Here is a 25,893-nt window from a genome sequence, read left to right on the forward strand (position 1 = left end):
TCATTGACCCTGACTCACCTCCATCAATCTCAGAGCTACAAGAGTGAAGTCTAGTAAAGTATCTGAATTATCACATCAATTTCACTCTTCTCTTCCTAAATGGAGGATCACTGCCAAAGAGCAATACTAAAAGTGTATTTGGTGAAGCAAAAATTCCAAGCCTGTTCTGTGTGTGTGTGTATGTGTGTGTGTGTGTGTGTGTGTGGTCTATTATAAATCTTTCTTTTTTTGTTTTTACAAGTGTCATTAAGAAGACCAGGCCAGTGTTTTGCTTCCCTGAGCCAAATCAGCGGTGTGGAACTGATGACAGCCTCATTGGTGTTAGCATACGATATGCTCTGAAGAGCCCCATCAACATAGTTTTCTCTCCTTTTCGTGGACCTAGTCAATGAAGAGTGAGCTACAAATCTGCACCAGCTAAATCCAAATCCAAAGAACATTCTGTCCCTGAAATCTTTCTCTCTGAAGTCCTAAAGCACCTTAACAATTACTATGGTTATCTGGTTGTGATCTAGCCCTCTGCCAGTAATATGTGTTGCCAGTGAGCCAAAGGTGAAACACATTTTCCCCTGACAACATAAGCAGTCATCTGTTCCCAAAGGCTGGCAGCTGGTGACACTAGAGTTATGTTGTGTCCTTTCTATACATCATGCTCTTGACACATCATCTCCAAGAATGTAGGACTTTTCTTTTTGTCAACAAAGATGTTCCACCTCCTTAGGTATCAAAGGAAAAATAGCTTTGTACCCTGTAGTTCTGCATTCCTTCCAAATTGTAGCTTGGATCCCAGGGACAAAAAAATTGGTTATCTATCCCTGTCTTTGGAGAACATTGTGCTACATCACACCATTACCAGAAGAGTTTGGTGTGATTTCCTACAGTCTTTTCTCAAGAAGATTTGGAGGACTTCCGTAACATTAGGAGGGCACAGACTGAGGGAAGTTCAGTGGGAAAGCTATGGGAATGCTTATTACTGTCTCTGATTTGCTAGCCGGCGCTATTAGTCCTCATCTTTCATGAGCACCACATTTGATACACTTTGTTCTCTGCTTTCCCAAAATTTACTTAACTTTCTTTACAGACTTCTTGTACTCTACCTCACCAAACATACTGATTGGTAGGCCTCGCAAACAAATGCCAACTCCTGCAGAACTTTTGATGGAGGCTCTGGTTGAGTAGGGGCTATAAGATGAGGCCCAAAATATTTTCTCTAAAGCACTGGCTTGGCTTCAGACCTGCTGCCAGCAGGTCTAATCCCATTTACAGCAGCAGGTGTCAGCATGAGATCTTAATTTGCTCTTCTGTGTCCATAGCCTCCTGCCAAGGTCTTGTGTCCTTACATTGCTGTGTCTAACTTCTAAAAATCTTCATGATGTCTTTCTTAAGGGGCAAGTTTCTGATGCAGAAAATAGAGTAGCCATGGCAGGTAAATGCAAGGCTTTTGATGGTACCTGTAGATAGCAAGAGTGAAATTGTGGGACCAAGATAGAGAAAGCAAAGGGACAGCGTGTTCTGCAAGAAGAGTTGGGAAGGCTACTGCAATATGGAAGGTGGATAGTTTGCTCAGTCCCATCTTAGAGCTTCTCCTGTGGGAACATATAGAAAGAAAAGTAGTAACTGTAACCGGAGTGCTGAGGGAATTAGCAGAGGTCATTGCGGGACCCCTGGCACAGCTTTACAAGCACTTGTGGCGCTCTGGTGAGGTGCCAGAGGACTGTAAAAGTGCAAATGTAGTCCCCATTTTCAAAAAAGGGAGGGAGGAGGACCCAGAAAACTACAGGCCCATTAGTCTTACCTTGGTCCAGGGGAACCTCTTTGAGAGAATTATCCGGGTGCACATCTGTGAGAGGCAAGCAGGGGAGTGTATGCTTAGGGGCAACTCACATGAGTTCATTAGAGGCAGGTCCTGTCAGACCAACCTGGTGGCCTTCTACGACCAGGTCACAAAAGCCTTGGACGCAGGTATCACGGTGGACATAGCCTTTCTGGACTTTAGGAAGGCCTTCGACACAGTCTGTCACCCCATTCTCATTAAAAAATTAGGAGATTGTGGTGTTGATGTCTACACAGTCAAATGGGTCACAAATTGGCTGAAGGGCCACACCCAGAGAGTGGTGGTGGATGGACCAGGAGGGATATGAGCAGTGGGGCCCCCCAGGGCTCGGTCCTTGGTCTCGCACTGTTCAACATCTTCATTAATGACTTGGACGAGGGGGTGAAAAGCGCCTTGTTCAAATTCGCAGATGACACTAAGATGTGGGGAGAAGTGGGCATGCTAGAAGGGAGAGACAGGCTGCAATTGGATCTGGACAAGTTACAGGGGTGGGCGGATGAGAATAAGATGGGATTCAATACTGACAAGTGCAGGGTACTGCACCTAGGGAGGAAGAACCAGTAGCAGACCTACAGGCTGGGCTACTCCCTTCTCGTCAGCACAGAGGCAGAAAAGGATCTTGGAGTCGTTATAGACTCCAAGATGAACATGGCCACCAATGTGGGGGCGTGGTCAGGAAGGCTAACCGCACCTTGCAATGCATCTACAAATGCATCACGAGCAGGTCCAAGGAGGTGATCCTCCCCCTCTATATGACATTGGTCGGGCCACAGTTGGAGTACTGCGTCCAGTTCTGGGTGCCGCACTTCAGGAGGGATGTGGACAACATCGAGAGTGTCCAGAGGAGGCCACCCGCATGATCAGGGGTCAGCAAGGCAGGCCCTATGAGGAGAGGCTATGGGACCTGAACCTGTTTAGCCTCCACAAGAGAAGGCTGAGAGCGGATCTGGTGGCCATCTATAAACTGGCCAAGGGAGACCAGCAGGCAATGGGATAGTCCCTGTTCCACCTAGCACTGCCAGGAGTTACAAGGAATAACAGCCCTAAGTTGACAGAGAGTAGATTCAGGCTAGACATCAGGAGGCACTCCTTCACAGTCAGGGCAGCTAGGATCTGGAACCAACTTCCAAGGGAAGTGGTGCTCGCTCCTACCCTGGGGGTCTCCAAAAGGAGGCTGAATCTTGCTGGGGTTCTTTGACCCCAGCATTCTTTCCTGCCCATGGCAGGGGGTTGGACTTGATGATCTGCTCAGGTCCTTTCCGACCCTACCAACTATGAAACTACAGGTTTTTCTTCCATAAGATGTCCTCCAGGCAGTGTGGGAAGGGAGTAGAGTAGCAGCCAGGAGACTGCCCCATTCTCCTCCATGGAACCAGAAGAAAGAAATAGGGAGGTGAGGTTTCCCTTCCCTTAATACTGAAGGGTAGTGCCCGGGTGCAGGATCAGAAGCTTCTCCCAAGAACCAGAAAGCAGTTCTTAGAAACATGGATTTGAGGAGGCTTCCTCTATCACAGGAGTCTTGATTAGATCTCTTCTTGAATCCAAAGAGGAATGGAAATGGGACCAAGAGACTTTTTCTATCACGGGACCTAAAGAGCCATAGGAGCAAGGCCTATGTCTTCGTCAGTCTCAGAACCTGAGAAGTTGCAAAATTAGGCTGATAGCATAGGTAACAGATTCATAAGTTCTTCTTCTGGATGTGGTGTTTACTGCTCCTGAGAATAACAAGTAATCCGTTTTCCAAAAATGAATGACAAGAATGCATGTACCCGCTTAGCACAAGTACTTAGGTTCATTGGTTACTATTAGAAAGTCATTCTCCACATTCATTGCGCACACAACTTTTTATTTTCTAAGTATATATCACATGGCCCCAGCTAGAATAATGGTTGGGAATATTATTTTTTCAATGCTAAAAAGCTTATATGTAACTTATCTGCCTATTTTATGTAAAATAATTTAAAATAGAATGGCATGTGAGGGTTTGCAATGACCTGTGGGTGGTTCTTCCCTGCAGGACATCTCTGCCTTTAGTCAGCCAGACTTTGGTGTTAACAAGAGTCCGGATCTTGCACCATTGAAGTCAATGGGAGCTTTGCAGTTGACTTCACAGAGCACAGAACATGCTTCTCACAGTCGCTACATATGAACATGCCCATTTCCTCCACAGAAAATATTTTTTCACAGTCAGTCTGGTTAAGCATCCATGTGGCTGAGGCCACTTTCACTCAAGGATCCCAATAAAACTTTCACATTACTTACAGGACCTTTTCTTTTTCTCTTTTGTTGCTGTCCTACAAGATTTCTCTTTTGTCTCCTTTACTTCACTCCTTAGAACTCAATATTGTAGTAATGGCACTGGCCATTGGTAGACATGCTCACCATTTTCAAAACCATGTTAACTGATTTCACATCACATAGTTCAAATCAAATTTCAATTTGAATTAAGGGTTGATAGATGATCGTTGACCCATCAGCCCCTTAACAGACCCAATTCACAGCCTCTGTGCATAGGCTTATGTACTTAGCACTTGTAGTTGGAAATAATTAGGAGGCAATAATAAGCCCTTTAAAGCACTGCTACATTGTTGCAAACCTATTGACAATTACCTAAAGTGCTGTTCAAGAAGCAGTAATGGGTTCAATTGGCCTGAGTGTTGATGACCATCTCGGCCAATGTGTTGTGGGCATGGGGGGAGGGGGTTGGCCCTCTTCACAGACCAGTAGCCCATGTACTTGGGCAGGGCTGGGGGCTTTCTTAGTCAGGATAATGATATTTAGTCATGGTGAGGTGGTGTTGGCACATTTGTCTTTGCAAAGGTGTTACTTCATGCCTGGTAGCTTCTGTTGTGTTGCAAAAACCCAATTTAGTTTTCCTTGCAAGGACTGATATTTGCAACGCTATCTGCCAAGTTCTTAAGGGCTGTTTTTCCTAAAGCAACACTGTATATACAAGTTAATTAATACAATTTAAATTGCCTAGTTCAGACTGCCCTAGCCTGCAGTAACTTTAATCCTCATTCAATGAGCATTAGTTAATTTGGACTACAGGCACCCATGTGCATATAATGATGGCTGTAGTCCAGATTAAACTTCAAAACAATGTAACATCTATAAACAATTTCAATGACCAAACAGGGCTAGATGTGGTTGCCACCCAGTGCTGCTCTAGGATTGGATGCAGAAGACCAGCCCCTGTTTGAGAAACACTAGTCTAAATATTAACCCAATATTGAAAGCAGCAGGAGTGCACAGAAGACTGTCCTGTATTAACATTTATGCACAAGCTTACACATTAACAAGCTCTGACACTGTCAGTAAACTGCATTTTGGAAAACAAAGCCTAAACAGGCTCTTTCTTTAACTATTTTTTAGGGCAATCTTTTCATGGGGATAACAAATGCCATGAAAAGGAAAACACTAAGCAAGAACAAACAAAATAATCCACTCGCTCAGATATAATTGTAAGAAAAAACTGACATGACATGAAAAATGTGTGTAAAATGATACATGGCAATCTGCATAGATAACTTGTTCACTCCAATAGAGCGGGTGCACATCTACGGAAGTGGGTTTTCAGTAACAATGCAAATAGTTGGATTAAGGATAGCAACTGGCAGGGGCACTGTTGTAAAGATCTTTGCAATGACAGAAGTCAGAAATAATACAAAACTTCCTGACACCTGCAGTGCTATTCCCTCTGTTCATTATGTGTAGGAGTTTATCTTGATGCATGATGAGATCCTGATGCTGCCTGGCTCCCTTCCTCAGGATGATCACTCCCAAGGTTCTCCCAGTGATACTCTGCTACTGGACGAAGGGGATGTTGAATGTATGCCTGAATGAGTGAATGAGGAATTGTGCCATGTTTTAGTGAGGGTTACACTTCTGGAATCAGCCATGCTGGAGGAAAGGGGCCTTTTATAGCCGGATGGGTTGTCTCCTCCAGGACAGGTGAAATAATAAGTCTTTAGGTCACACACATGCATGGGTAGGTAAATGGATCATTAATTAAGTCATGAAACAATATCCAAACTCAAATGATGGAGGTTGTTTAGCCTAGGACATTGCTTCACTGAGATACATCAGGGATATTGTAAGGTAAAATTTTGATCCTGAGAAGCATTTAAGCATGTACTTAATTTTATGCCTAAACGGTTCTGTTTGCATCCGTTTGCCTGAATCTGAGCCTCTGGGGGGATAGCTTGAAGGACCTTGAAACAGAACCTCGCTATAGGTTATTGTTGTATTACAATGCTCTAAAGGAGCTCAATGATGAGTCTTTAAAAACCTATGTTCTTATGACTTATTTTTTTCCTCACCGGATGTGTATGTACTGGCTGGAAGGGAACCATGGGATTCCTATTTTTATTGGTGTGTGCTACTGGGAGTAATTCAAGTTAGTCTGAGATGGATCTTACCGTGCTTGCTTGGATAAAACTCCCATGTATGTGGAAGTCTGCAAAAATGGTCCATCAAGTGTAAAGGCATATTAATGCTGAGAGGTGAGAAGGAGAGGAAATCTGATAATAAGAGATAAAAGAGGTGAGAGACCATGTAAAAAGGTGAAAGCACTGGCCACTTGGTGGCAGCATAACCTACAGTAACAAAGAGGAAAAGACGGCTTATTGCTATCCAAGGAAACACGGTAGTGTTGGGGGATAGAGTTGTTAAGAATACACATCTCATTTTAGTCCATTTGGAACTCCGCCATCCTTCATTCAGCACTCCATCCAGGTTTGCATAAAACTCAGCACTAATTTGCCTGAGAAATATATGTTCTTAGCCATACAGTTGCAGACGCAAGACTAATATTTTGACTCACTTCATTTGCGTATATAATAAAACCACAACGAAGGCAGGGATGTATAAAGACAGTCTTGTGCATGCTTGCTGCTCAGGCTCTGGGGGAGGAGAGAACCCGTGCCCACCACGCAGAAGGTCAGGGATTGATTCCCAGCTGGTTCAGTCGTGCTGTGATGGTCTTGATACGAAGGTTAGAAAGTGGCTTTCCATGATCTGGTTATACAGACTAGACTAGGTAATAACAAACATCCCTACTGGCTTTAAAATCTAGGCAATCAAAGGCGTTGCAAATAGATTTTTTTCATTGTTTAAGTTAACAACCTCTTGTAGAAGCAGGACATTGGCGGCCGTGGTTCCCCTGCTTTACCTGGGGCAGTTAGGGCATTGTCTTGTGTTGCATCAGGATTGACAACAATTTTTAATAAGATCTTAGATTACTAATTTTGTAAGATTGCTTTTTTATAGGGATAAGCCTGCCTCAGGCAGGGGGCTGGACTACGTGACCTCAGAAGGTCCCTTCCAGCCCTACTTTTTCATACTTCCTATGACTTAGTATTACTAAAGTATTATGTTTGGAAAAAGCATTATCAATGCTTTCTCTCTTTTTAATTGGTTCCAGCTACAGCATTCTGGCGCTGCATTGTCTGCAGTTGTACAAGCGGTGAAATGTGTGTCAGCACTGAGACAATGGCAGCGGTGTCCTTTTCATAGTTTCAGTTGGTAGGGTTGGAAGGGACCTAAGCAGATCATCAGGCTTGACCCCCTGCCATGGGCAGGAAAGGATGCTGGGGTCAAATGACCCTGGCAGGGTGGTTGTCTAGCCTCCTTTTAAAGACCCCCAGGATAGGACTGAGCCCCACTTCCCTTGAAAGTTGGTTCCAGCTCCTAGCTGCCCTGACTGTGAAGTAGTTCCTCCTGATGACTAGCCTGAATCTACTCTGTCAACTTATGGCCATTATTCCTTGTTACTCTCAGTAGTGCTCGGGGGAACAGGGACACTCCCATTGGCTGCTGGTTCCCCTTGGCAAGTTTATAGGTGGCCACCAGATCCCCTCTCAACCTTTTCTGGAGGCTGAACAGATTCAGGTCCTGTCGTCTCTCCTCATAGGGCCTACCCTGCTGCCTCCTGATCATGCGAGTGGCCCTCCTCTGGACCCTCTTGATGTTATCCACATCCCTCCTGAAGTGCAGCGCCCAGAACTGGATGCAGTACTCCAAATGCGGCCTGACCATTCTCATATAGAAGGGGAGGGATCACCTCCTTGGACCTGCTTGTGATGCATCTATGGATGCATGACAAGGTGTGGTTAGCCTTCCTGACCACGTCCCCACATTGGCGGCCCATGTTCATCTTGGAATCAATAGTGACTCCAAGATCCTATTCTGCCTCCGTGCTGACAAGAAGGGAGTTCCCTAGACTGTAGGTTTGCTGCTGGTTCTTCCTCCCCAGGTGCAATACCTTGCACTTGTCTGTATTGAAACCCATCCTATTCTGATCCACCCACTTCTGTAACCTGTCCAGATCTAGTTGTAGCCTGTCCCTCTCTTCTAGCGTGCCCACTTCTCTCGACATCTTAGTGTCAACTGCGAACTTGAACAAGGTGCTTTTCACCCCCTTGTCTAAGTCGCTGATGAAGATATTGAACAGTGTGGGTCCGAGGACAGAGCCCTGGGGAATCCCACAGCCCACATCCCTTCAAGTCGAAAATGACCTGTCCATCACTACTCTGGGTGTGGCCCATCTGACTGTGTAGGCGTCGACATCACAGTTGCCTAATTTTTTAATGAGAATGGGGTGAGAGACCGTGTCAAAAGCCTTCCTAAAGTTAAGAAAGACTACATCCACCGCGACACCTGTGTGCAAGGCTTTTGTGACCTGGTCGTAGAAGGCAACCAGGTTGGTCTGACAGGACCTGTCCCTAATGAACGCATGTTGGTTGCTCCTAAGCATAATCTCCCCTGCTGGTCCCTTGAAGATGTGCTCCTGGATTATTTTCTCAAAGAGCTTCCCCAGGACTGAGGTAAGACTAACGGACCTATAGTTTCCTGGGTCCTCTTTCCTCCCTTTTTTGAAAATGAGGACAACATTGGCCCTTTTCCAGTCCTCTGGCACCTTGCCAGAGCACCACGAGTGCTCGTAAAGCTGTGCCAGGGGTCCCGCAATGACCTCTGCCAATTCCCTCAGCACTCTGGGGTGGAGATCATCAGGACCTGCTGATTTGAACACATCTAGTCCCTCCAGAAGTTCCCTGACTAGGTCCTCACTGACCATGAGCCTGGCTGCGCCTCCCCTGGGTCCGTCTGGAATCCCAGTGCCGGGATGTCCCTGCCCTGCTCAGAAAAACGGAAGCAAAGAATCGGTTAAAGAGATTAGCTTTGTCATCTGGTGCTACCACCAGATAACCAAGCATGTCCTGCAGAGGCCCCACGTTACTTGGTACCTTCTTTTTACCCCCTATGTATTTAAGAAAGGACTTCTTGTTATCTTTGATGGGGGTCGCTAGTCCCAGTTCCATCTCTGCCATGTATTTTGAACTAAAACACGTAGAGTGTTTTAGTTCCAAAGTGCACCACCTCCAATTTCTGCACGCTGACGAGTATTTTACCACTTATACAACTCAAAGTTCGCATCAACTGCATGCAGAGCAGACTCCATTAATCAAGTCTGCTCTGAAGTAGTGAATGTCTGGCACGTTGAGGGACAAAAAGGTATATGTATAAATGCCCATAATTGGGTACTTCTCAATCATTTTCAAAATGGACAGGATTACCGTGCCTCAAATCTATACTAATGGGGCCTTTGTAGTGACAACAAATGCCCTTGTGGACAGGTTCAAACCATGTCCCACATTGTTGACTTGTGTCCATTTACAATGCTACCTGGTGGCCTTCAAGCTCTTCATACTGGTGATGACATCACTTTGAGTTGGCTGAAACTGCATACGCTAAATAAATAAAACTTGCCACTATCTCAGGAATTCAAATGGAAAAGTCAAATATACTCAGTAGTAATCACTATGCTAAAGGAAAGATGTGCAGAAATGCCCAAGGAAGTATATTACTTGTGAACTCTAACAACATATTCATTGTCTTGGATGTACCTCTCATCACTGCTGCTGTGTAATAGTATTGTTCTTGCTCTTATAACACTCAAGAGATCTGCCAGAAGTATTTTTCTTTTATGAGAGCATCATTAAAGAGCTGCTTCCTCATTTGAATATTTAGGACCAACTTTCTCTTTATGGTCTGCATTATTCTGGAGAGATGCAAAACTATATTGGAGGTGGATCTACAGTGCCAGTCGGGGGTGCGGTCTGGGATGGAGAGAGAGTCTCCTTAGGGAATGAGTCTTCTCAGAGGTAGACACTCCCTTTGGCTCATTCACTAAAACTCACTTAGCCTGTGTCTGTGCTGCTTCCAGGCAAGTGAACAAACCTATAGAGCTCCATGCTGCAGGGCTAGCCTGCTTTTACTCTCCAAGCTAGCTCACTCCAGTTATTGCAACACTATGTCTAGGCCCATAGACTAATATGAAACTTAATAACTTACATAACCCCCAATGGTTCATGCTAAAACAGTGACTCTGGCAGCTTTGGGCAACCCCAATTTGGGGCTTGTCTTCATTGCAAGTGACAGTATGATCATGCACATGCAGATATAGTCACACCACCTTTAACTAACCAGTGAGGATGCAGTGGCATTCGCTTCAGTTTGGGCCATGTAATCCTGAAGATAAGTACTCAGATCTCTAGAGCCTGTGCCACAGCTGTTGGTATGTGGACAAGCAATTGTGGGTTTCCAGGGCTGCATATGTCCTACCTGGATTTTTTCTCACTCTTTGTGCACTGGGGTTTGTAAGCAGTCATGTCTCCCTCTCTTCAGAGATCAGGATACAATTCTTTTTTTACATACTGTGAGTGAAATTCTATTTCCCCCATTTTCTGTGAAAAATCTTCATTGTGTTTATGGTAAGCAGCACACTGTTGTGCTAGAGATTTTTCTAACGCTTCCTTGATCTGAGGTTGGAACAGGTAAAGAGTTGAACTACGAAGGTCTGTTTACACATGAAGAACATGCCCCACCAGAATACAGGCCAAAATAAGCTATTCATACCACACACATTTAGAGTGCGGAGAGAGTAGAAATTTTGCTACTGTGTTCAATTGATGATAGATCTGAGAGGCAATGTGCGCATGGTGCGAAAGGTAAGTCCTAGGTTACAATGCTTGAGAGCCTAAGCCCCTGAAATACCGGGTCTTGTAAACCAATAGGCTGGACACCAACAGGTTCCTCCACTTAGGAGCTGCCCTTCTCACCAGCCATGTCTTGTTCTTACTTGATATGCAGGAGGTTCCTAGCTGTTACAGGGGCTCCACACATGTTCTGCGGGTGCCTTTCCTATGGGGCTCCACCTCCCCTTTCTCCCCATCCACACACCAGCTGGCTGTTATGCTTGTATCCATTCTCAGCCCACAGGGTGAGGTACCCGTGACTCTTACGCCAAAGCTTGACTCCGGGTGCAGCCATCAGGTTGAGGTATTATGGGCTTGTGTCTACAGGTCAAGGTGGTCTCCACATGAACAAAATTTAACAAATAAATGAAAAGCAGTCTACATAACTTCAAATCAATCTGTGCCTTAATGCTAGACCTAATAAATAAATTAGCTTGATTAATCCTGGCTGTAATACATTAATGTGATCACTCAGTCCAATTATCTTTTCCTGTAGGCTCTTCAATAACTTAGTTAATACATCATTTGAGCTCTTTCTTCTCCTCTAATTAATTAAAAAATGCTTGTTTTTCCAGTCTGCTCCTCTGAGCACTCAATGTTCATATAAAAAATAAAAGGTTGGTTGTGCCACTCGCACACTATGATCTCATACCCAGTGTGCCTATGGCTATGGAGAGAAGGTCAAGTGCCCCATTTGCTGCCCAGCTCTGGGAGAGGAGGGGAAATTCCCCAAGCTTTGCTTCTCCTGTCACTTCTCTGGGGTTCTTGGCATCTAGCACTGAGTGCTCCTCTGAGCTCTCGGACCACAGAACTGCTCCCCTTGCCAGCACAGCAGATCCTAATCGGGCTTTCACCATGGTGTGCCTCTGTGCTCCGCCTCCATGGAGTATCCTCTCCTCCTCCTGCCAGCACTGGATGTCTGGATATGTCGGCTGCTCCTGTGTGCCCATCTATGTGCAATAAGCAGGAGCTTACAAATCGGGGCTACTGCTGCACCTACCACTCTGCTGCCAATGTCCCTGCAGGTGTGTGGGGAACACCTCTAGCCTTTACTGGGCTTTGCCATTTTTTCCCAGTGTGCAGAAACGGCTTTCCCAGGGATCCCATCCTCAGGTTTCTTGTCCCCTGCTCCCACATAATATAATCAATCACTGCAGTTTTCAAAGTCAATCCTCATAAACTGTGCTAATAAAATGCCATAGAATGAGAAGTCTATTAGTGTCCTGCAGAAAGATGGAATTGCTTTTATGGAAACACTGTATTTTAACATGACAGCTATCCAGGAAGGTGCAAAAATAAATTAAATAAAACCCACTTCATTGCAGAAGGCATATTAAGACCCCATGAGAAGACATCAACAGTTTCTGAAGATAATGCAATCTTGTTCTTGGGCTATAGAGAAAATAAACCCTGGATGAACCATCCTGTGCCATAACTTCCTTCTGAAAAAAGTCATTGCTGTAGCTGGGATAAGCTCACTGCAAGGAATAAATTGGAGTAAGGCTGAAAACAGATATTGTATTTGTCCTGATAGAAACCACTTTAACCCAAGTCAAAGTGAAGTCATTCAGACCCCCATGTCTGTTGCCCTGGCACAAACCCGGAAAAGGTTCATGGGATAAGACATGCTAACAGTTTGTCCTGGGATACTGCAAAATGCATATGAATGGTTGTCTCATACCTGCATCATGTCACTGATGGCAGAAAAGGGGCAGCACATTCAGCCTCTCACTAAACCCTGGTTGGAAGGGGGATATTTGTATGAGCCAGTCCTGGGATTTTTCAGTTCTGAGACAAATCATCACTTGTCCCTAACCTAAGGCCTGGTACTGACATTACACTTTTACCAGTATAAGTTATCAGAAATTGGTCTATACCTCGAACAGAACAGAAGTTCAGTACACATAGACTGGTTTAAAAATGGCAGAACCTGGTGTAAGATTTGCACCTCCCTACCAAAGGTTGAATGTGTGTTCTGTTTGTTACTGATCTAAACTATGCTTCTTACAGAAAAACACGTAACTTAGATCAATTTTGCCTCAGGCTTTTGGAATATCTGTACCTAGCCTAAGTGAACTTCCTAAATGAAAGCTGTGCAATTCGGTGTCATCGATCATTTGGAGTCTGCTGATAATGAGAAATGCTTGCAATAGAATGGACACTCCACAGACAAGGCTTATTGCTCTGAAGACTTCCTACTTTGTGATGCTTTAAGTACTAACAGACCTGTGACGGGAGAACAGAAAAGGCTGGAACACTGCAAATTTGCTAAACATCACCACCTCTGCCACTGTGATGTTCTCAGCTGTGCTATGATGTGAGACTTGCTGCATTCAACTGGAATGTTCCTTAAGGATTTTCTGAACTGGAAGTGCCCTGATTTCATGACCAGATAGTTCTCAAAGGATGCATTGCTCACCCTACTTCCCACTCTTGTCCTTGCTGAAAAGCACAGGGTTCAGCCCCTCTCAAAATAGGGGGACTCCTTGAGGCATTTATTCCTGCCAATGCTCTTGGAGCTCCTTCAAAAACTTTTCTACACGGAAAGAGATTCAACACAGATGCTGATACTGAATATTCATTTTTCTGAAGACACCTGTTGTGTTGGTAGGGAGTGACACACTCATATATCACTTGGTTCTTCCCCATGCATGGATCCTTGATCAAGTCAAGAGGCTTCTGCAGAAGTGAGACCAACAGTGGTTTTGTCACCCGTCTCACAAAGACAGAACTGATATTTTATACTATGTTGGGCTGGTCAATTTTCTTTTCATTGAAACTTTTTAATGGAAAATAATTTTCGTCCACTACTTAAACATTTTTCACAGAACTTGAGATTTTTCAGTTTGTCAGAAAACTCAGAAGTTTTTTGTGTTTTCAATTTCCAACAGAAGTCAGTATTTTCAATAGAAAATGTATGTATGGTGTTTTGACAATAACGCAGATTTTATTAAGAAACCATTTGTCCCCATGCAACAGAGCTGTCCACTGATCAGCCCTAGTTCTAAGCCTGTTCATAAGATATTTCATGCTAATTAAAGACTTGAGGCCTATTTCAGTAGGATTTGAATACCCAGGCCAACAGCCAGAGGGTACTATGCCAACCAAAACTACTTTACTGCTAAGGACATCTTCAGTGACCATGAGACATCTGATAAAACTGGAGGAATAGAAGAAGTTTATTCATAGTAAACTACCACTTTCTTGTTTAGAATATAGGTCAAAGGTAGGAGTCTTTCTTATCTTGCTTTTGTCCTTTAGTATCAACAGCAATCTTAGCATTAGTTGTGCATGCATGACTTAAACTTTTATAGAGGAATCATTGTGTTATTTTTTTCCTCCATTCCTGCAGTGGTAGCAAAGTGATGGTGCATGAATTATCGTCAGAGAGAAAAGAAAATTATTCAATGAAGCCTTATCTCTGGAAAAAGGAAACTACGAATACTGCCTTTTCAACTGTGGTTACATAAAGTGTATGCTATCAGTTGCATCTTGATAAATGTACATAGTAAGTTTTCTTGATGTTTAAAATAGGACTACGTAATTTTTGTGTTCCATTTTCAGGGAATCTTCCTTCTATACAGAGGAAAAATGACAAAGAGGTTCTGAATAACCTACTGATCCGAGAATTTCAACATTTCTGAACTAAGCCCACCAAAACCTACAGGCACTTCCTAACTGTCCACAGTCCCAAGGCTTGAAAACTCATTTGTAAATCTCATTATCCATTTGAATAAACTCCATGAACTACTGCATACAGAAGGAAAAATTCATGTCATTTGGTGGGTCCTTTATTTCGCATAAATTTAATAACCTGTCACAACATCAACTCAAATTAGTGGAGCTCTCGGGGGATGTCTATACCATGTCCTCAGGATTCTCAGGAAAGCTGCTTTCCAGCACACTCGGCCCATCTCTGGCTTGACCCAGAGGTAAAACTACTCCCAAGGCACCTCACCTTTATTACTCTAAAAGTCTCAGTTTCCACCATCCTTGGGGATCCCATCAGTGCACTTCTGGGTTTCACACGGAAGAGGGGAAATGGGTGGAAGGGAAGGGGTGATCTTGGGAGATCACTGAGCATGCAGTGTAGTTGTACCTTCCCTTAGCAAGTATGTGCATATAGCAATGTAAACCAGGCAGTGAGATCTGTAGCCGAGCAAGAAAGTGGCTGAGTGGTCTGGAGAGAAAAACAAGGAATAAAATGGCTACAGCAAGCGCAGCCAAAGTCAGAAATCAAACTGCTAAGCTGGGAAGTGAGAAGTAACCAAAAGGAATATTTCATGAACACGATGGCTTGAAGTTTGTTGCAGCAGGGCAGTTCCTGTGAAGTTCAAGCAGAAAAGCAAGCTGTGACGGACACACCTTTCCACAAAGGGAGAGTCCAAGCAAGGGTCTAAGACAGGTATACAAACCTGTGAGCAAGCAATTGTCTGTAGAGGCAGAACAAAGACGTCATAGAACAAAATTTACTGACTTAGAGGCTTTTTTTCACCTCTGATGTCCCATCTCATGTCTTGCTATGAAAAAGGCCTTCTTCCACACAGGTTGCTACGCTGCTGCTTTAGCGCTAACAATTAAGCCATTATTATTTTCTTGTATTAAGTTCTTTGAAAAGCTTCAGCATCATACATTGCTTGGCTTAACTGTGAAAAATGTACTGATCACTACATCTTGAAACTTGTGTAAATGGCCTGAAAGACTGTCTTGAACTTAGTCTTGTTGCACGTAAGGTAGCATTTGTTGAAGACTGCTATGCACTAAATGCCGAAGGAGTGCCATATTGTTCTTTTGTCCACACTTTGCTGTGGTGAGAGGTAGAGCATTTGGAACTTACCCACTTCAAATGGAAATAATTTAGAAACTGAACTTCAAAACGGTGAGTCAAGTAGAGTAGTTAAGAAATCAAAATTCCTTGTGATAAAATTGCAGCTTGTATCGCTGACAATGCTACACAGATGACAAAAATGTGAGGAATGAAGTTTCAAGGTGTCGGTGTGGATATTTAGAATACATTTGTTCACCTTAACTGGTGATAACCAAAGAACGTGTGTAAATGAACTTTGGCAGTAGAACAGGCCTCTACTGCCTGCTGTGCCTCTGAGGCAGGATCTCCTGTTCAAGGAGAAAGCACTTGCAATACCACTTTCACCAGCAATCGCAAGATGGAACTGGTGTGAAGCTGTCCATTTTCCCACTTGCCATGTTGAGGATGGCGTGGATTTTTTTTTTCTCTTTGAAGGGCATGGGAAAAGTTGTAGCTCAGCAGTGGAGGATGTGGTCTGCTTATGTCATTCACTAGAAGTGCACAAAGATAATCTCAGCAGAAGAAACATTCACTCTAGGATAATGTCAACTCGCACCATTTACAAAAAGTCAACTATCAGGGCACATAAAATGATATATGATTTAGCTGACCGTGCCTTCTTGGCAAACTTAGTCACATATCTGAACATCCATTGATAAAAAAATTAATTTGGTTCAAATTGAAAATCCCTTAACAAAACCGAAACCTATTATGAACATGATGCTGCATACTTTTGTCAAGCCCCAGAAAGATTTTCTCAGAATATGGGGAGTGTTTGTCTCGAAGTCCAGACAAACTTTAACTGGAATGTCTATTCCATGGTAGTTAATATTTTTAAACAACAAACAGAATGTCCCATCTGTGCTAACTTGACTTCTGCTGTATTATGAACTCAGTGGCAGTGCTCCAGCTGCTGCTTAAAAGAGGATTATGCATTAAAAGCCATCTCCTCAACTATTAATAGTGGATAGAGCAAAAAGATATAGAAAGAGTTCTGGCACTGCTAATGGGTACAGAAGGAGCCATGCAGCCTGGTTAACAAATCAGGTGGATTATTCTTTTTGGCTTCACTAAACTGGGATAGAAGGAACTGGATATATCTTCCCTCTCATTCCAAAATGATGCCCTTCAAGACTTTTGATGGGTTTACAGGAGATTTTTCCCAGAACACAGAAAATTTTCACCTGATTAACCCTCATCCTCCCATCTCCTGTACAGCTCCTGTTCCATATGCCAAGAAATAACATGAAAGGATTCCAGCCTTGTAGAACTCAACCAACTATTCATGAAGAGGACTGTTTCTAGACCTGCTGCAACTAGCGTACCAGCCACGGGCAAACAGACTGCATTCCTGGGCCCTTCCCCAAACATCTCCAACATGAAGGCCTTCTTCCACGCAGGTTGCTACGCTGCTGCTTTACAGCTAACAATTAAGCCATTATTATTTTCACTCAAGAACATGAAAATGCAAAGGGAAGGTATCTCTTGCTCTCCATGTGCTCTGTGAGGTGTTTTCAGAAGTGAGGCATGCATTATCTCCAATGAAAATGTATTACAAGTTCACAGATAAGCTCAAAGCAGAACAGGTGATTTGCTCTATCATACCGGTTTTTACTGGGAATCAAGCTTATCAGATTTCACATAAGCTCTGTGTTGAAGGATGCCTAATGGGAGGACATTCAGCCATTCTGGCATGGACCTCAATGTGTCCCATGTACAGCAAGATGCTACATAGGTGTCCTGGGTATAAATTTAATTTATAGGCCACCACCCCTCCATGAATTTTTTGATATTTAGATTCATAGATTGTAAGGCTGGAAGAGACCGTGGAAAATCATCGGGTCCAGCCCCCAGATGAGCCCTGGTTATGTCATTTGTGTTAGATCTCAAAGAAGGAAAGGAGCAGACTCCTTTTGTGCTGAAGTCAGGGAGAAACATGTTTCCTCTATGTGTTGTGGATTGTTCCATGCCTCAGATTCCCACCTGAAGAAGGAAGGGGTCATACTTTGATAGTGAACAGAGGCAGCAGACCCACAAGCAAACACTACTAAGTTTGCCATCAGGGACTGTGATGCCTGTTAGCTGAAATGATCCCTAGGTAAAAGACTAAATCCAGCTGACAGCAAAATCTGAACTTTAATGTAAAATGTATACCCTTAGATTAGGGACAGACATTACACACAAACTGGTTTAAGTGATCAGAATCTGGTTTAAACCTGTAACAGAATAGACATTCAGTGCATATAAACCAGTTTCAAAATGGCTGAAACTGGTTTGAGATAAATCTGGTTGAATGCAGTATCAGACTTAACTGATTTGGCTCAAACCAGTTTATGCAATGTCTGTCCCAGACCCCTTCCTGATTTAACTTTAACTTAAACCAGAGTCCCCCAGCATCCCAGCATGTACTCTCTGGGCTGGGCTCTCTACTCCAGCCCAGCAGGGCTGGTGCTGCCCCTCTGCTCCCCAGCCAGAGCAGGGATAGGCAGGGGTGGGGGTCTGGCCAGAAAGGGGTTTAATTCCCCCCTCCCTGTCCCACTAGCAGGGACTGAAGCCAGGTCTGCCGGGCACTCCCACCCTCACTGCTGCAGCGGGGGGCCGCCAGGGCTGCTGAGGTAGGGCAGGGAGGGGGGTTATTCTCCCTTCTACCCCAACTGTACTCGGGGGACTGTAGCTGGGTCTGCATGCTCTGGCTGCTGCTGCTGAGCGGCGGAATAAGTGCCTGCTGTCCCCTCTGCTGGATGCGGGAGGGAGGGAGAATAATCTCCTCTCTGACCCTTCCCCCAAGAGACCCTACCAGGTAGGGGCTGGCTGAAGAGCAGGCTTCCCAGGCCATCTTGGAGGTGTCAGCAGGCCCTGAGCCCAGCAGCCGCTACCACTGCACCCCCTGCCCTGTGAAACACCTGGGGCTGCAGCTGCAGAAGCAGCTGTGAGTTAGCTGGGGCGAGGGGCTGTTCTGTCCCCAGCTGCCAGGGCCATGCCACGCCGCTTTGCGGGGGGCTGGGCAGAAGCTCCTGTTCCGCACATGGAGCTCCAGCTCCACCTCCCAGACACCTCGGAAGGTGGCCAAGTGGAAGGCTTCAGTCCGAAGGCTGCAGCCAGAGATCCATACATGGGGCAGAAACTAATGGGCTGAAGCTCCCCACGCTACCGCCTCCTGAAGTGGCTCAGGAGTGACAGGAATGGGATGGGGACTAACTGCTGCAGGTGAGGGGAAGCTGGCTCGGACTGGTAGGGCTGCATTCCTCCCTTTGCCTCCAGCTACAGCTCCTGCTGCACTGTGCAGCACCACTCGGGGCTGGGGGAGCTCCCTTTAGCCCACTGGGGCAGCACCACACAGCCATTTGGGACTGGGGCCAGGCTGAAGGAAACTCCCCCAGCCCCAAGCAGTGCTGTGCAGTGCAGTAGGACCCACAGCTGTTCTTGCCACTTCTGAGCCACTCGAGGAGGCAACAGGGGAGTGGGGAGCAGCCTCTGCCCCATGTGTGGAGCTCTGGCTACAGTCTCTGGAATGAAACCTTCCACCTGGGCACCTTACAAGGTGTCCGGGAGCTGGAGCCAGAGGCAGAGCTCCATGTGCAAGGCAGAAGCTCCCTTCCCACCACCCAGAGCAGCATGGTGCAGCCATGGCAGTGGCAGCTGGGGACAGAACAGCTGCCCCGCTCCAGACAGCTCACAGCTGCTGCTGCACAGGGCAGGGGGCACAGCACTGGCAGCTGCTGGGTTAGAGGCTCACCAGCACTTCTGAGCTGGCCCAGGAAGCCTGCTTCTCAGTCAGCCCCCATCTGGTGGGGCCAGACGACAGCTGGCAGGGCCCCTGGGGGTGGGCAGGGATAGGGGTTATTCCCCCTCCCTCCAGCGTCCAGCAGAGGGGACAGCAGGGGGCTTATTCTGCCATTCGGTAGTGACGGTCGGAGTGGGCAAACCCAGCTGCAGTCCCCTGGGGGGCAGTGGGGGTAGAGGGGAAAATAATCCCTCTTCCTGCCCCCTCTGCCTCAGTGGCCATAGCACCCCCCACTGCAGGCAGGAGTGAGAGGTGAAGCGCCTGGCAGACCTGGCTCTGGTCTCTGCCAGTGGGACAGGGAGTGGGGAATTAAATCCCTTTCTGGCCAGTTCAGCCCTGACTAGCCACACCGCCCCCAGCACAGCTCCCCTGCAGTGGAGGGCACATTCTAGCACGCCCCATCCCCGGGTTCATGACCTGAGCAACTGCAGGCATGTGCCCACATTTTCACAGTCCAGGGGGGGATGTCTCTACAGGTACAAACTGGTTTAACCTTGGCAGGTTAGACTAAGCTGAAAAGTTTGAATCAATTCAGGCTCTGCCTTTTTGAATGCGTGTCCCTAGCCCCTAGCGGGAAAAAATGGAGAACTCCCAGGCTATCCAAGGCTGAAGGCTTATGCCAGAGCTAATAACTAAAGCAATTCCCCCTGGCCAATTTCACTGCATAAAAATCTGCCACCTTTAACTTTTGGAGAAGTTGAGTAGATACAAATCCCTCAGTTTTATTAAGGGATTTGTATTTCAACCAAGAAATCTGAATCCTGCCTCGGGGCAATACTGTCCAAACAAGTAGACAGAATGGCGCACACACTGCTCTGTTTCAGACAAAATCTGTTTCCTCAGAAGAAAGTTTACACAGCTATCAAGTAAAGTAGTTATTCAATAGCCCATAGTAGTTGTCAGCAATAGTCATTCAAGGAAACTCTTAATTCTGGTCCCAGACTATGCTAAATATCTCAAAATTTGCCACTGCTTGTGCCTTGAAGTGTCATCGGTCCCTGCAAACCATTCCTTTCAAATGGAACACGGTGGAGCCATAGCATGCAGCATTGCCAACTTCCTCCTGCTAAGGGAGGGCATCTGTTTTTTTTCTAGATATATCCATACGTCTGTTTTGAAGGTATATGGATAATAGGATGTACACATCCCACACTAAGCCATGCAAGGAAAGACATTCAACGGGAAACAAGCAGATGACCCACTCCGCCTATTGGCAGTGAAGCAGCTATAAAAGCTAAGTGGAAATTGCTTTTATGATCCTTCAAACACAGGGAGGTAACCAAGTTAGGACGTGCCCAGGTGAAGTCCTGACTGACAAGCACGTGTCAGAACCTCCCCAAGATGCAAGAGCAAAGCAGAGACAGATGATTTCTCTCATCAAAGAAGTTCCAATGAATTGCACAGCCTTTCTTAGCTGAGAGACCAGATGAGACCAGAGACCCATGGAGGATTCAAGCTTTTGGTCAGGGGGCCTGTGTGAAAACACAGAAGCTCAGATTGATATATCTATGATAGCAATAGGGGTGAGGTGGTGGAAAAGGGGTCAAGCATCATGGGAAGGGTGCGGCAGTGTTGCTTGAAGAAAGAAAGAAACCTTGGCACTAAAATCTGCTATTCTTGCTGCTTCATGTTCTTTGCCTACTGTTCTGGATTTTCAGCCTAATGCCTAGTTGGTCATTTAGTATGTTTTTTTTCATAATCAATCTTTCCCCAAAAATGGAGCAGGCTGTTGTGTTGGAAGACTTGCATCCTCGGGGCCTGATTCTGTTTTCTTTGCAGCGGCGTGACTCTTCAGGGAAGCTGAGATTGGAACCAAGTGCCATAAAATGGTACTCACAAGCTTTGCAGCTGTAATTCCCCACGGATGCCACTCCACCAGGGAAACCCAGTGTGGAACGGGACTCAGGCATTTCTACATCCATGTTCCTAACAAGATCCTGCAGCCTCACGGTCTCCTAATTTGAGCTTTCTACAAAATTGCTTTCGTGGAAGGTAATTCAGCTACTCTTTCCGACTGTGGTGTGTGTGACACAGCAATGCATAAATTAGTCATCTCTGAGGAGCATTCACAAATTTCCACAGCTTGAAGGTAAAGTGGCTTCTGTACATGACTCAATTCCACATTTGATTGGAAGGAATGGTGGGTTTTCCCCCATTAGAAAGGGAATTTTGTGCAAGACTCTCTTAAAAGGAGCATCTGCCCCTTCTGTCAGCCATCAGACTGAGTTGTATTCGAAGCCAGAATGCTGCTGTACATCCTCTTCTCCTGTTTGCTGCTTGTTGTGCAAGCACGTACGATTTGCCGAGTTCGTGAAACTATCGATCTTACAAACGAGTTACTTGTGAGTAATATGGCTATGTAGCATCTTGATTCTGTACAAAAGACATGTTTGCAAATTATAAGGTGATTCTTATGGATCTTTTATTGGTTTTTAGGTAAAGCTTGAAGACTGTGAGTGTACTGAAACTAACCATAATGTGAGTAAACTCTCCATTTGAAAACTGCTGCAAAACTATATTATAAACTGCATGCTAAATATTTATTATGCTAGCATGTTAATGCTTCCTTTTTTTTTTCATTTTCAGTCATGCTTATGTCTTCCCATTCCAAACGTAAGTCAATATTCTGCATGTCTCTTTAACTACTGTCGATGCTTATGGTGTTCAGTTCTTTCTAACCTTAAAAAATGTAAATGAACTAAGTTTCTTAATACATGAACACCAAACACTTCCTGCCCCCACTTTCTGCATCTTTTTAATATCAGTGGAGACCAGGATTAATTTCAGAATCCTGCTCAAGATTGCTTATGGGACTGATTTACAATAGTAAATTAAAGTGCCTAACAAGGCCAAGTAGGTGAATTTGGAAAGTTTGCTAAGGGTCTGTCTTCATCTTTAAGCTTGTTAATTTGGCCCAAAGGCAACACAGGACTGGACCTGACAACTCCTTGTCCTGGGAATTAGTCATGCCTCTATGACATTTTTTAACTACCCCAATTATGATAAAAATTAAATTTAACTTGCATTATATTTCAAATGGCTTTTATTTAATGTTGTCAGGTTTTCAAGGCTTTGGTGAAATATGGCACCTTATTTCTTACTAAACATGTAACTGCTGTTTTAAAAACTAGGGAAAAGTCTTCACACATTCTGCAATATAGTGCAAATATCTGTTTCCCTTTAGTGGCAAAATGCTGCTATGTTACTGGATTATAATTTATTGGTTCTTGGAGATGAACACTAAATATATTCTAGCCTATGTATGGTTTTCTATAATATATTATTTGTTTACCAGAATGCCTGTTTAACATGCTTTGAGACACACAATGAAGAAATAGAAGAAAAATTGTCTACTATTGGCAGTGACGGTAGGCGTTTGTATCGCTACCTTCAGCAACTTCGAAACTGGAAGCTGTGCGCAGTAAGTAATCTTCTACTATTTCTACATTTTAAATAGGAGTTTTGGAACCTATTTGTTTGCATTTCTGGCTAAGTTCTTTGGCTTAAGCGAGCCCTGTGAATAAAGGTCTACCTTGAAGATGGTTGCCCAACTGTGGGGGAGAGGTGTGAAAATTAAACCAACCTAGTTTTTCTCAATACCCATAAACTCTCAGAATCATAGGATAGTTGGGCTACAGTGGACCTCAGGAAGTCATCTAGTCCAACCCCCTGGTCAGGGTAGGATTGTCCCCGACTAAACCATCCCTAGTCATGTGTCTGTCTAACCTGCTTTTGAAAATGTCCAAGGATAGAGATTCCACAACCTCTGTAGGTAGCCTGTTCCACTGCTTCTCTGCCCTCATAATGAGAGAGATCTTCCTAATATTCAACCTAAATTTCTCTTGGTTCAGTTAAAGACCTTTGCTCCTTGTACTGTCCTCTGCAGCCACAGAAACCTACTTCCATCTTCCACACAAGCACCCTTTCAGCATTTGAACCACTCTTCAGGTGGTTCTTTGACAGAAGCTGTACTGCAATATATGAAGGGACAATCTATATAAATTAAAAGAGTTATCTCCTGACTAAAGTATCACTTTCTGTGTATGGACTCTTGGAGAGCTGTTTCATGCTCCTGAAAGGTTAAATTTGCATACATAAGGGGGGTAGCCCAGGAATTGTTGACTGCCAGATTCTGGGCATCTATTTCAGTGCTTTTTTGGGGCAATGTTGTTTTTAAAAGCCCTTTGTAAATTTATCAGCTGATGTTTAAAGAAAAAAAAAACTTGCTACAGTATTGGTTTATATATAGACACTCAAAGAAACATTGTTTCCTCCTTTAGTTCTAGTAATACTGCTCCTGATTTCATTAGCAAAGGCAATTTTCCTGGCCAAGTGAAGGAGGCCTGTGCATTTCTGTACAAGATGAAGAGTACACAAGGGAATAAATAAGGGTTTCTCTCTTGTATTCATGAACCAGTGGATTCCTGGAAGAGCCTTCTCTTTGTATAGAGTTGTCCAGTTGAAGATTTAAGACAGATGGTGACAATGGAGATTTGGCTAAAGGCAATGTGGAGAAATAAAAAAGGAACATTGGAAATGTTGTTGGATTAAAACAGTAGTTGCAAGTTCCTCAAACAAAAATCATTGCCAGGACCTTTTCCTGGGTGATTATGAGAGAGAATAATAAGCATAATATATTAATTGAAGGGCAGATTTTATTTCAGACTGAGGCTGACGGACGGTCATACACCAGACGCCTGTCCAAAGTACATAGCAAATATAGTTGCATAAAGAGATTTAAAAGTTTGCTGGTATCTATAGGCCAGACATGACTGCTAAAACACATCAGCCGACAGACTGGATAAACTATCCAGTCTGCCAGAGGACTGGTAGAGATAGGCTCACACTCTCTCTTTAATTTCCCCTTTTATTAGGGATTTTTCAGAGCTCAGGCACAAGGCTGAAGTAGGGGCATATTGAAACAATAATTTCACCAATTTTCTTTTAAAAATGAATTTTCATTTTGCTATCTACCTACCATTTACCATCCTGCTATCTACCTGCTATAATTAATATACTTCATAGATGCTAGTGCTGTCCCAGCACAGCTATGGACAGTGCACTGTGTTCTAGTCATCACGAGTCCCATTAGCATTACTCAGCCAATCCATGACACCTTAGACACTGAGTGCATTTGGGTGCCCAAGCAGGAAAGCACGCTTTGACCTGCAGAATGTTTGGTTTATATGATAAAGCTCAAAAGGTATGACTCCCCTATCTCAAGCTGTCTTTTCTGGACAGAAAAACCTCTTTTTAATGACAAATTGAGTGATACGTAAGTCAATGAAACAGTGTGTGCCTGTGCTTTTGTGCCTGCACACACTTTATTTAACCTCACTCAGGCAGCATGGAGCTCAGCACAAAAAAAGGTAACTGCTTGAGTTTTTACCCAAGTACTTGGACCCCCATGGCTGCAGTGTGCAATCCAACAAGAGTAATGATAACTCACTGTGGCTACATTACACAACAATTGTAGCCAGAGGTGCTGAGTACATGGGGGCCCGTGCCCCCTCAGAAAAAGGGCTGTCATCTGAAATGCCTAAAACTTTCTACATGTCCATCATCTTAGCCTCCCGCCTCCCCTGGCAAAAATAAAAGCCAGCCCCTATGGTCATAGCAGTACTGCTTTAGTCAGAAGTAACGTGGAAATTCTCAAGGCTAGGGTTACCTCATCCTTTCAGAAGAACTGATCTTAAAGAGATCTGAACGCTCAAGCTTTGTCTAATCCCAGGAAAAGTATATTTGAACTCCTTCTCTACATCTGCAGAAATCATGCTATGGTTTTCTCCTCTTCTATGAAAAGCTTAACAACCCTTCTTTTCTGTTTTGTTTCACAGCCACTCTTTAATTGTAATGAAACCTGCGATGCTTCCCCAGGGAACATGATGACTTTCTTAACAACAGTCCGAGCAGCTTTGCAAAAACTGCAGCACCAATAATGGAAAAGGGAAAAAAATTATTTATTGTATTTATTCTCTAAATAACATATAAATAAGATTTAATATATACAAACTGTAACAGGCAATTTACTTAAAAAAATAAAACTAATTTATATAACCCCATCACAAAATATTGTCGACTTTTTACATTTTTTAATGTTATTTTCTAATTATGTAAAGAATCAGCAGTCTTGTGGACTACAGGCTTGATTTTCATCTCAGCCAAGTGCTCAGCACCCCCTTAGCTAAAGAATTTGAAGGGCCAAGACAACATTAAGTGATCTTTCCATCTCTTTCAATTCAGAAGCTAAACCTGCCCCTGGCACTTAGGAACAAGGGAAAAAAAAGAATAGAATGGTCATAGTATGAAGATGTACAGAAGCCACTGGCTCTTATTTTAGCAGCTTCTGGAAAACTGAATTAACACAGTTTTGGAGGGTGCTGCTACTTACAGCTTAATGATTGTGTAGAATTTCAGAAAAATCCATACT

The 25,893-nt window shown here is 44.3% G+C and overlaps 2 protein-coding genes across 4 annotated transcripts in view; both read left to right on the top strand.

Annotated features, from left to right (window-relative positions):
* SLC25A48 (solute carrier family 25 member 48) overlaps nucleotides 1–4,097 on the top strand; it is a 36,893-nt gene extending 32,796 nt beyond the window's left edge. For both annotated transcript variants that reach the window (XM_019478651.2, XM_014597533.3), the window contains one exon: nucleotides 242–4,097. The gene's annotated coding sequence lies outside the window, so the exon portion shown is untranslated. The remainder of the gene's footprint in view (nucleotides 1–241) is intronic.
* A 16,120-nt stretch (nucleotides 4,098–20,217) lies between these two features.
* Nucleotides 20,218–25,520, top strand: LOC109280876 (interleukin-9). Of its 2 annotated transcripts, none has more exons than XR_002087333.2 (5): nucleotides 20,218–21,455; nucleotides 21,900–21,941; nucleotides 22,050–22,076; nucleotides 22,759–22,884; nucleotides 25,301–25,520. XR_002087333.2 is itself a non-coding variant. In XM_019478347.2 (5 exons), exons 1-5 carry the CDS (start codon nucleotides 21,707–21,709, stop codon nucleotides 25,400–25,402), a joined length of 396 nt encoding a protein of 131 aa, XP_019333892.1. In that variant the 5' UTR covers nucleotides 20,218–21,706; the 3' UTR covers nucleotides 25,403–25,520. The 2 variants fall into 2 exon arrangements, 1 of the variants encoding a protein (XP_019333892.1); XM_019478347.2 differs by having other exon boundaries at nucleotides 20,218–21,805.
* The last annotated feature ends 373 nt before the right edge of the window (nucleotides 25,521–25,893 follow it).

This window comes from Alligator mississippiensis, chromosome 9 (genome assembly GCF_030867095.1).
Source record: "Alligator mississippiensis isolate rAllMis1 chromosome 9, rAllMis1, whole genome shotgun sequence".
Classification (NCBI taxonomy): domain Eukaryota; kingdom Metazoa; phylum Chordata; order Crocodylia; family Alligatoridae; genus Alligator; species Alligator mississippiensis.

Bases quoted from the DNA above. Each gene is read 5' to 3' on its own strand.
- LOC109280876 (XM_019478347.2), top strand. From the start codon at position 21,707: ATGCTGCTGTACATCCTCTTCTCCTGTTTGCTGCTTGTTGTGCAAGCA. The intron at 21,806-21,899 runs GTGAGTAATATG...ATTGGTTTTTAG, and splicing joins ATCTTACAAACGAGTTACTT to GTAAAGCTTGAAGACTGTGA. The intron at 22,077-22,758 runs GTAAGTCAATAT...TTTGTTTACCAG, and splicing joins TATGTCTTCCCATTCCAAAC to AATGCCTGTTTAACATGCTT.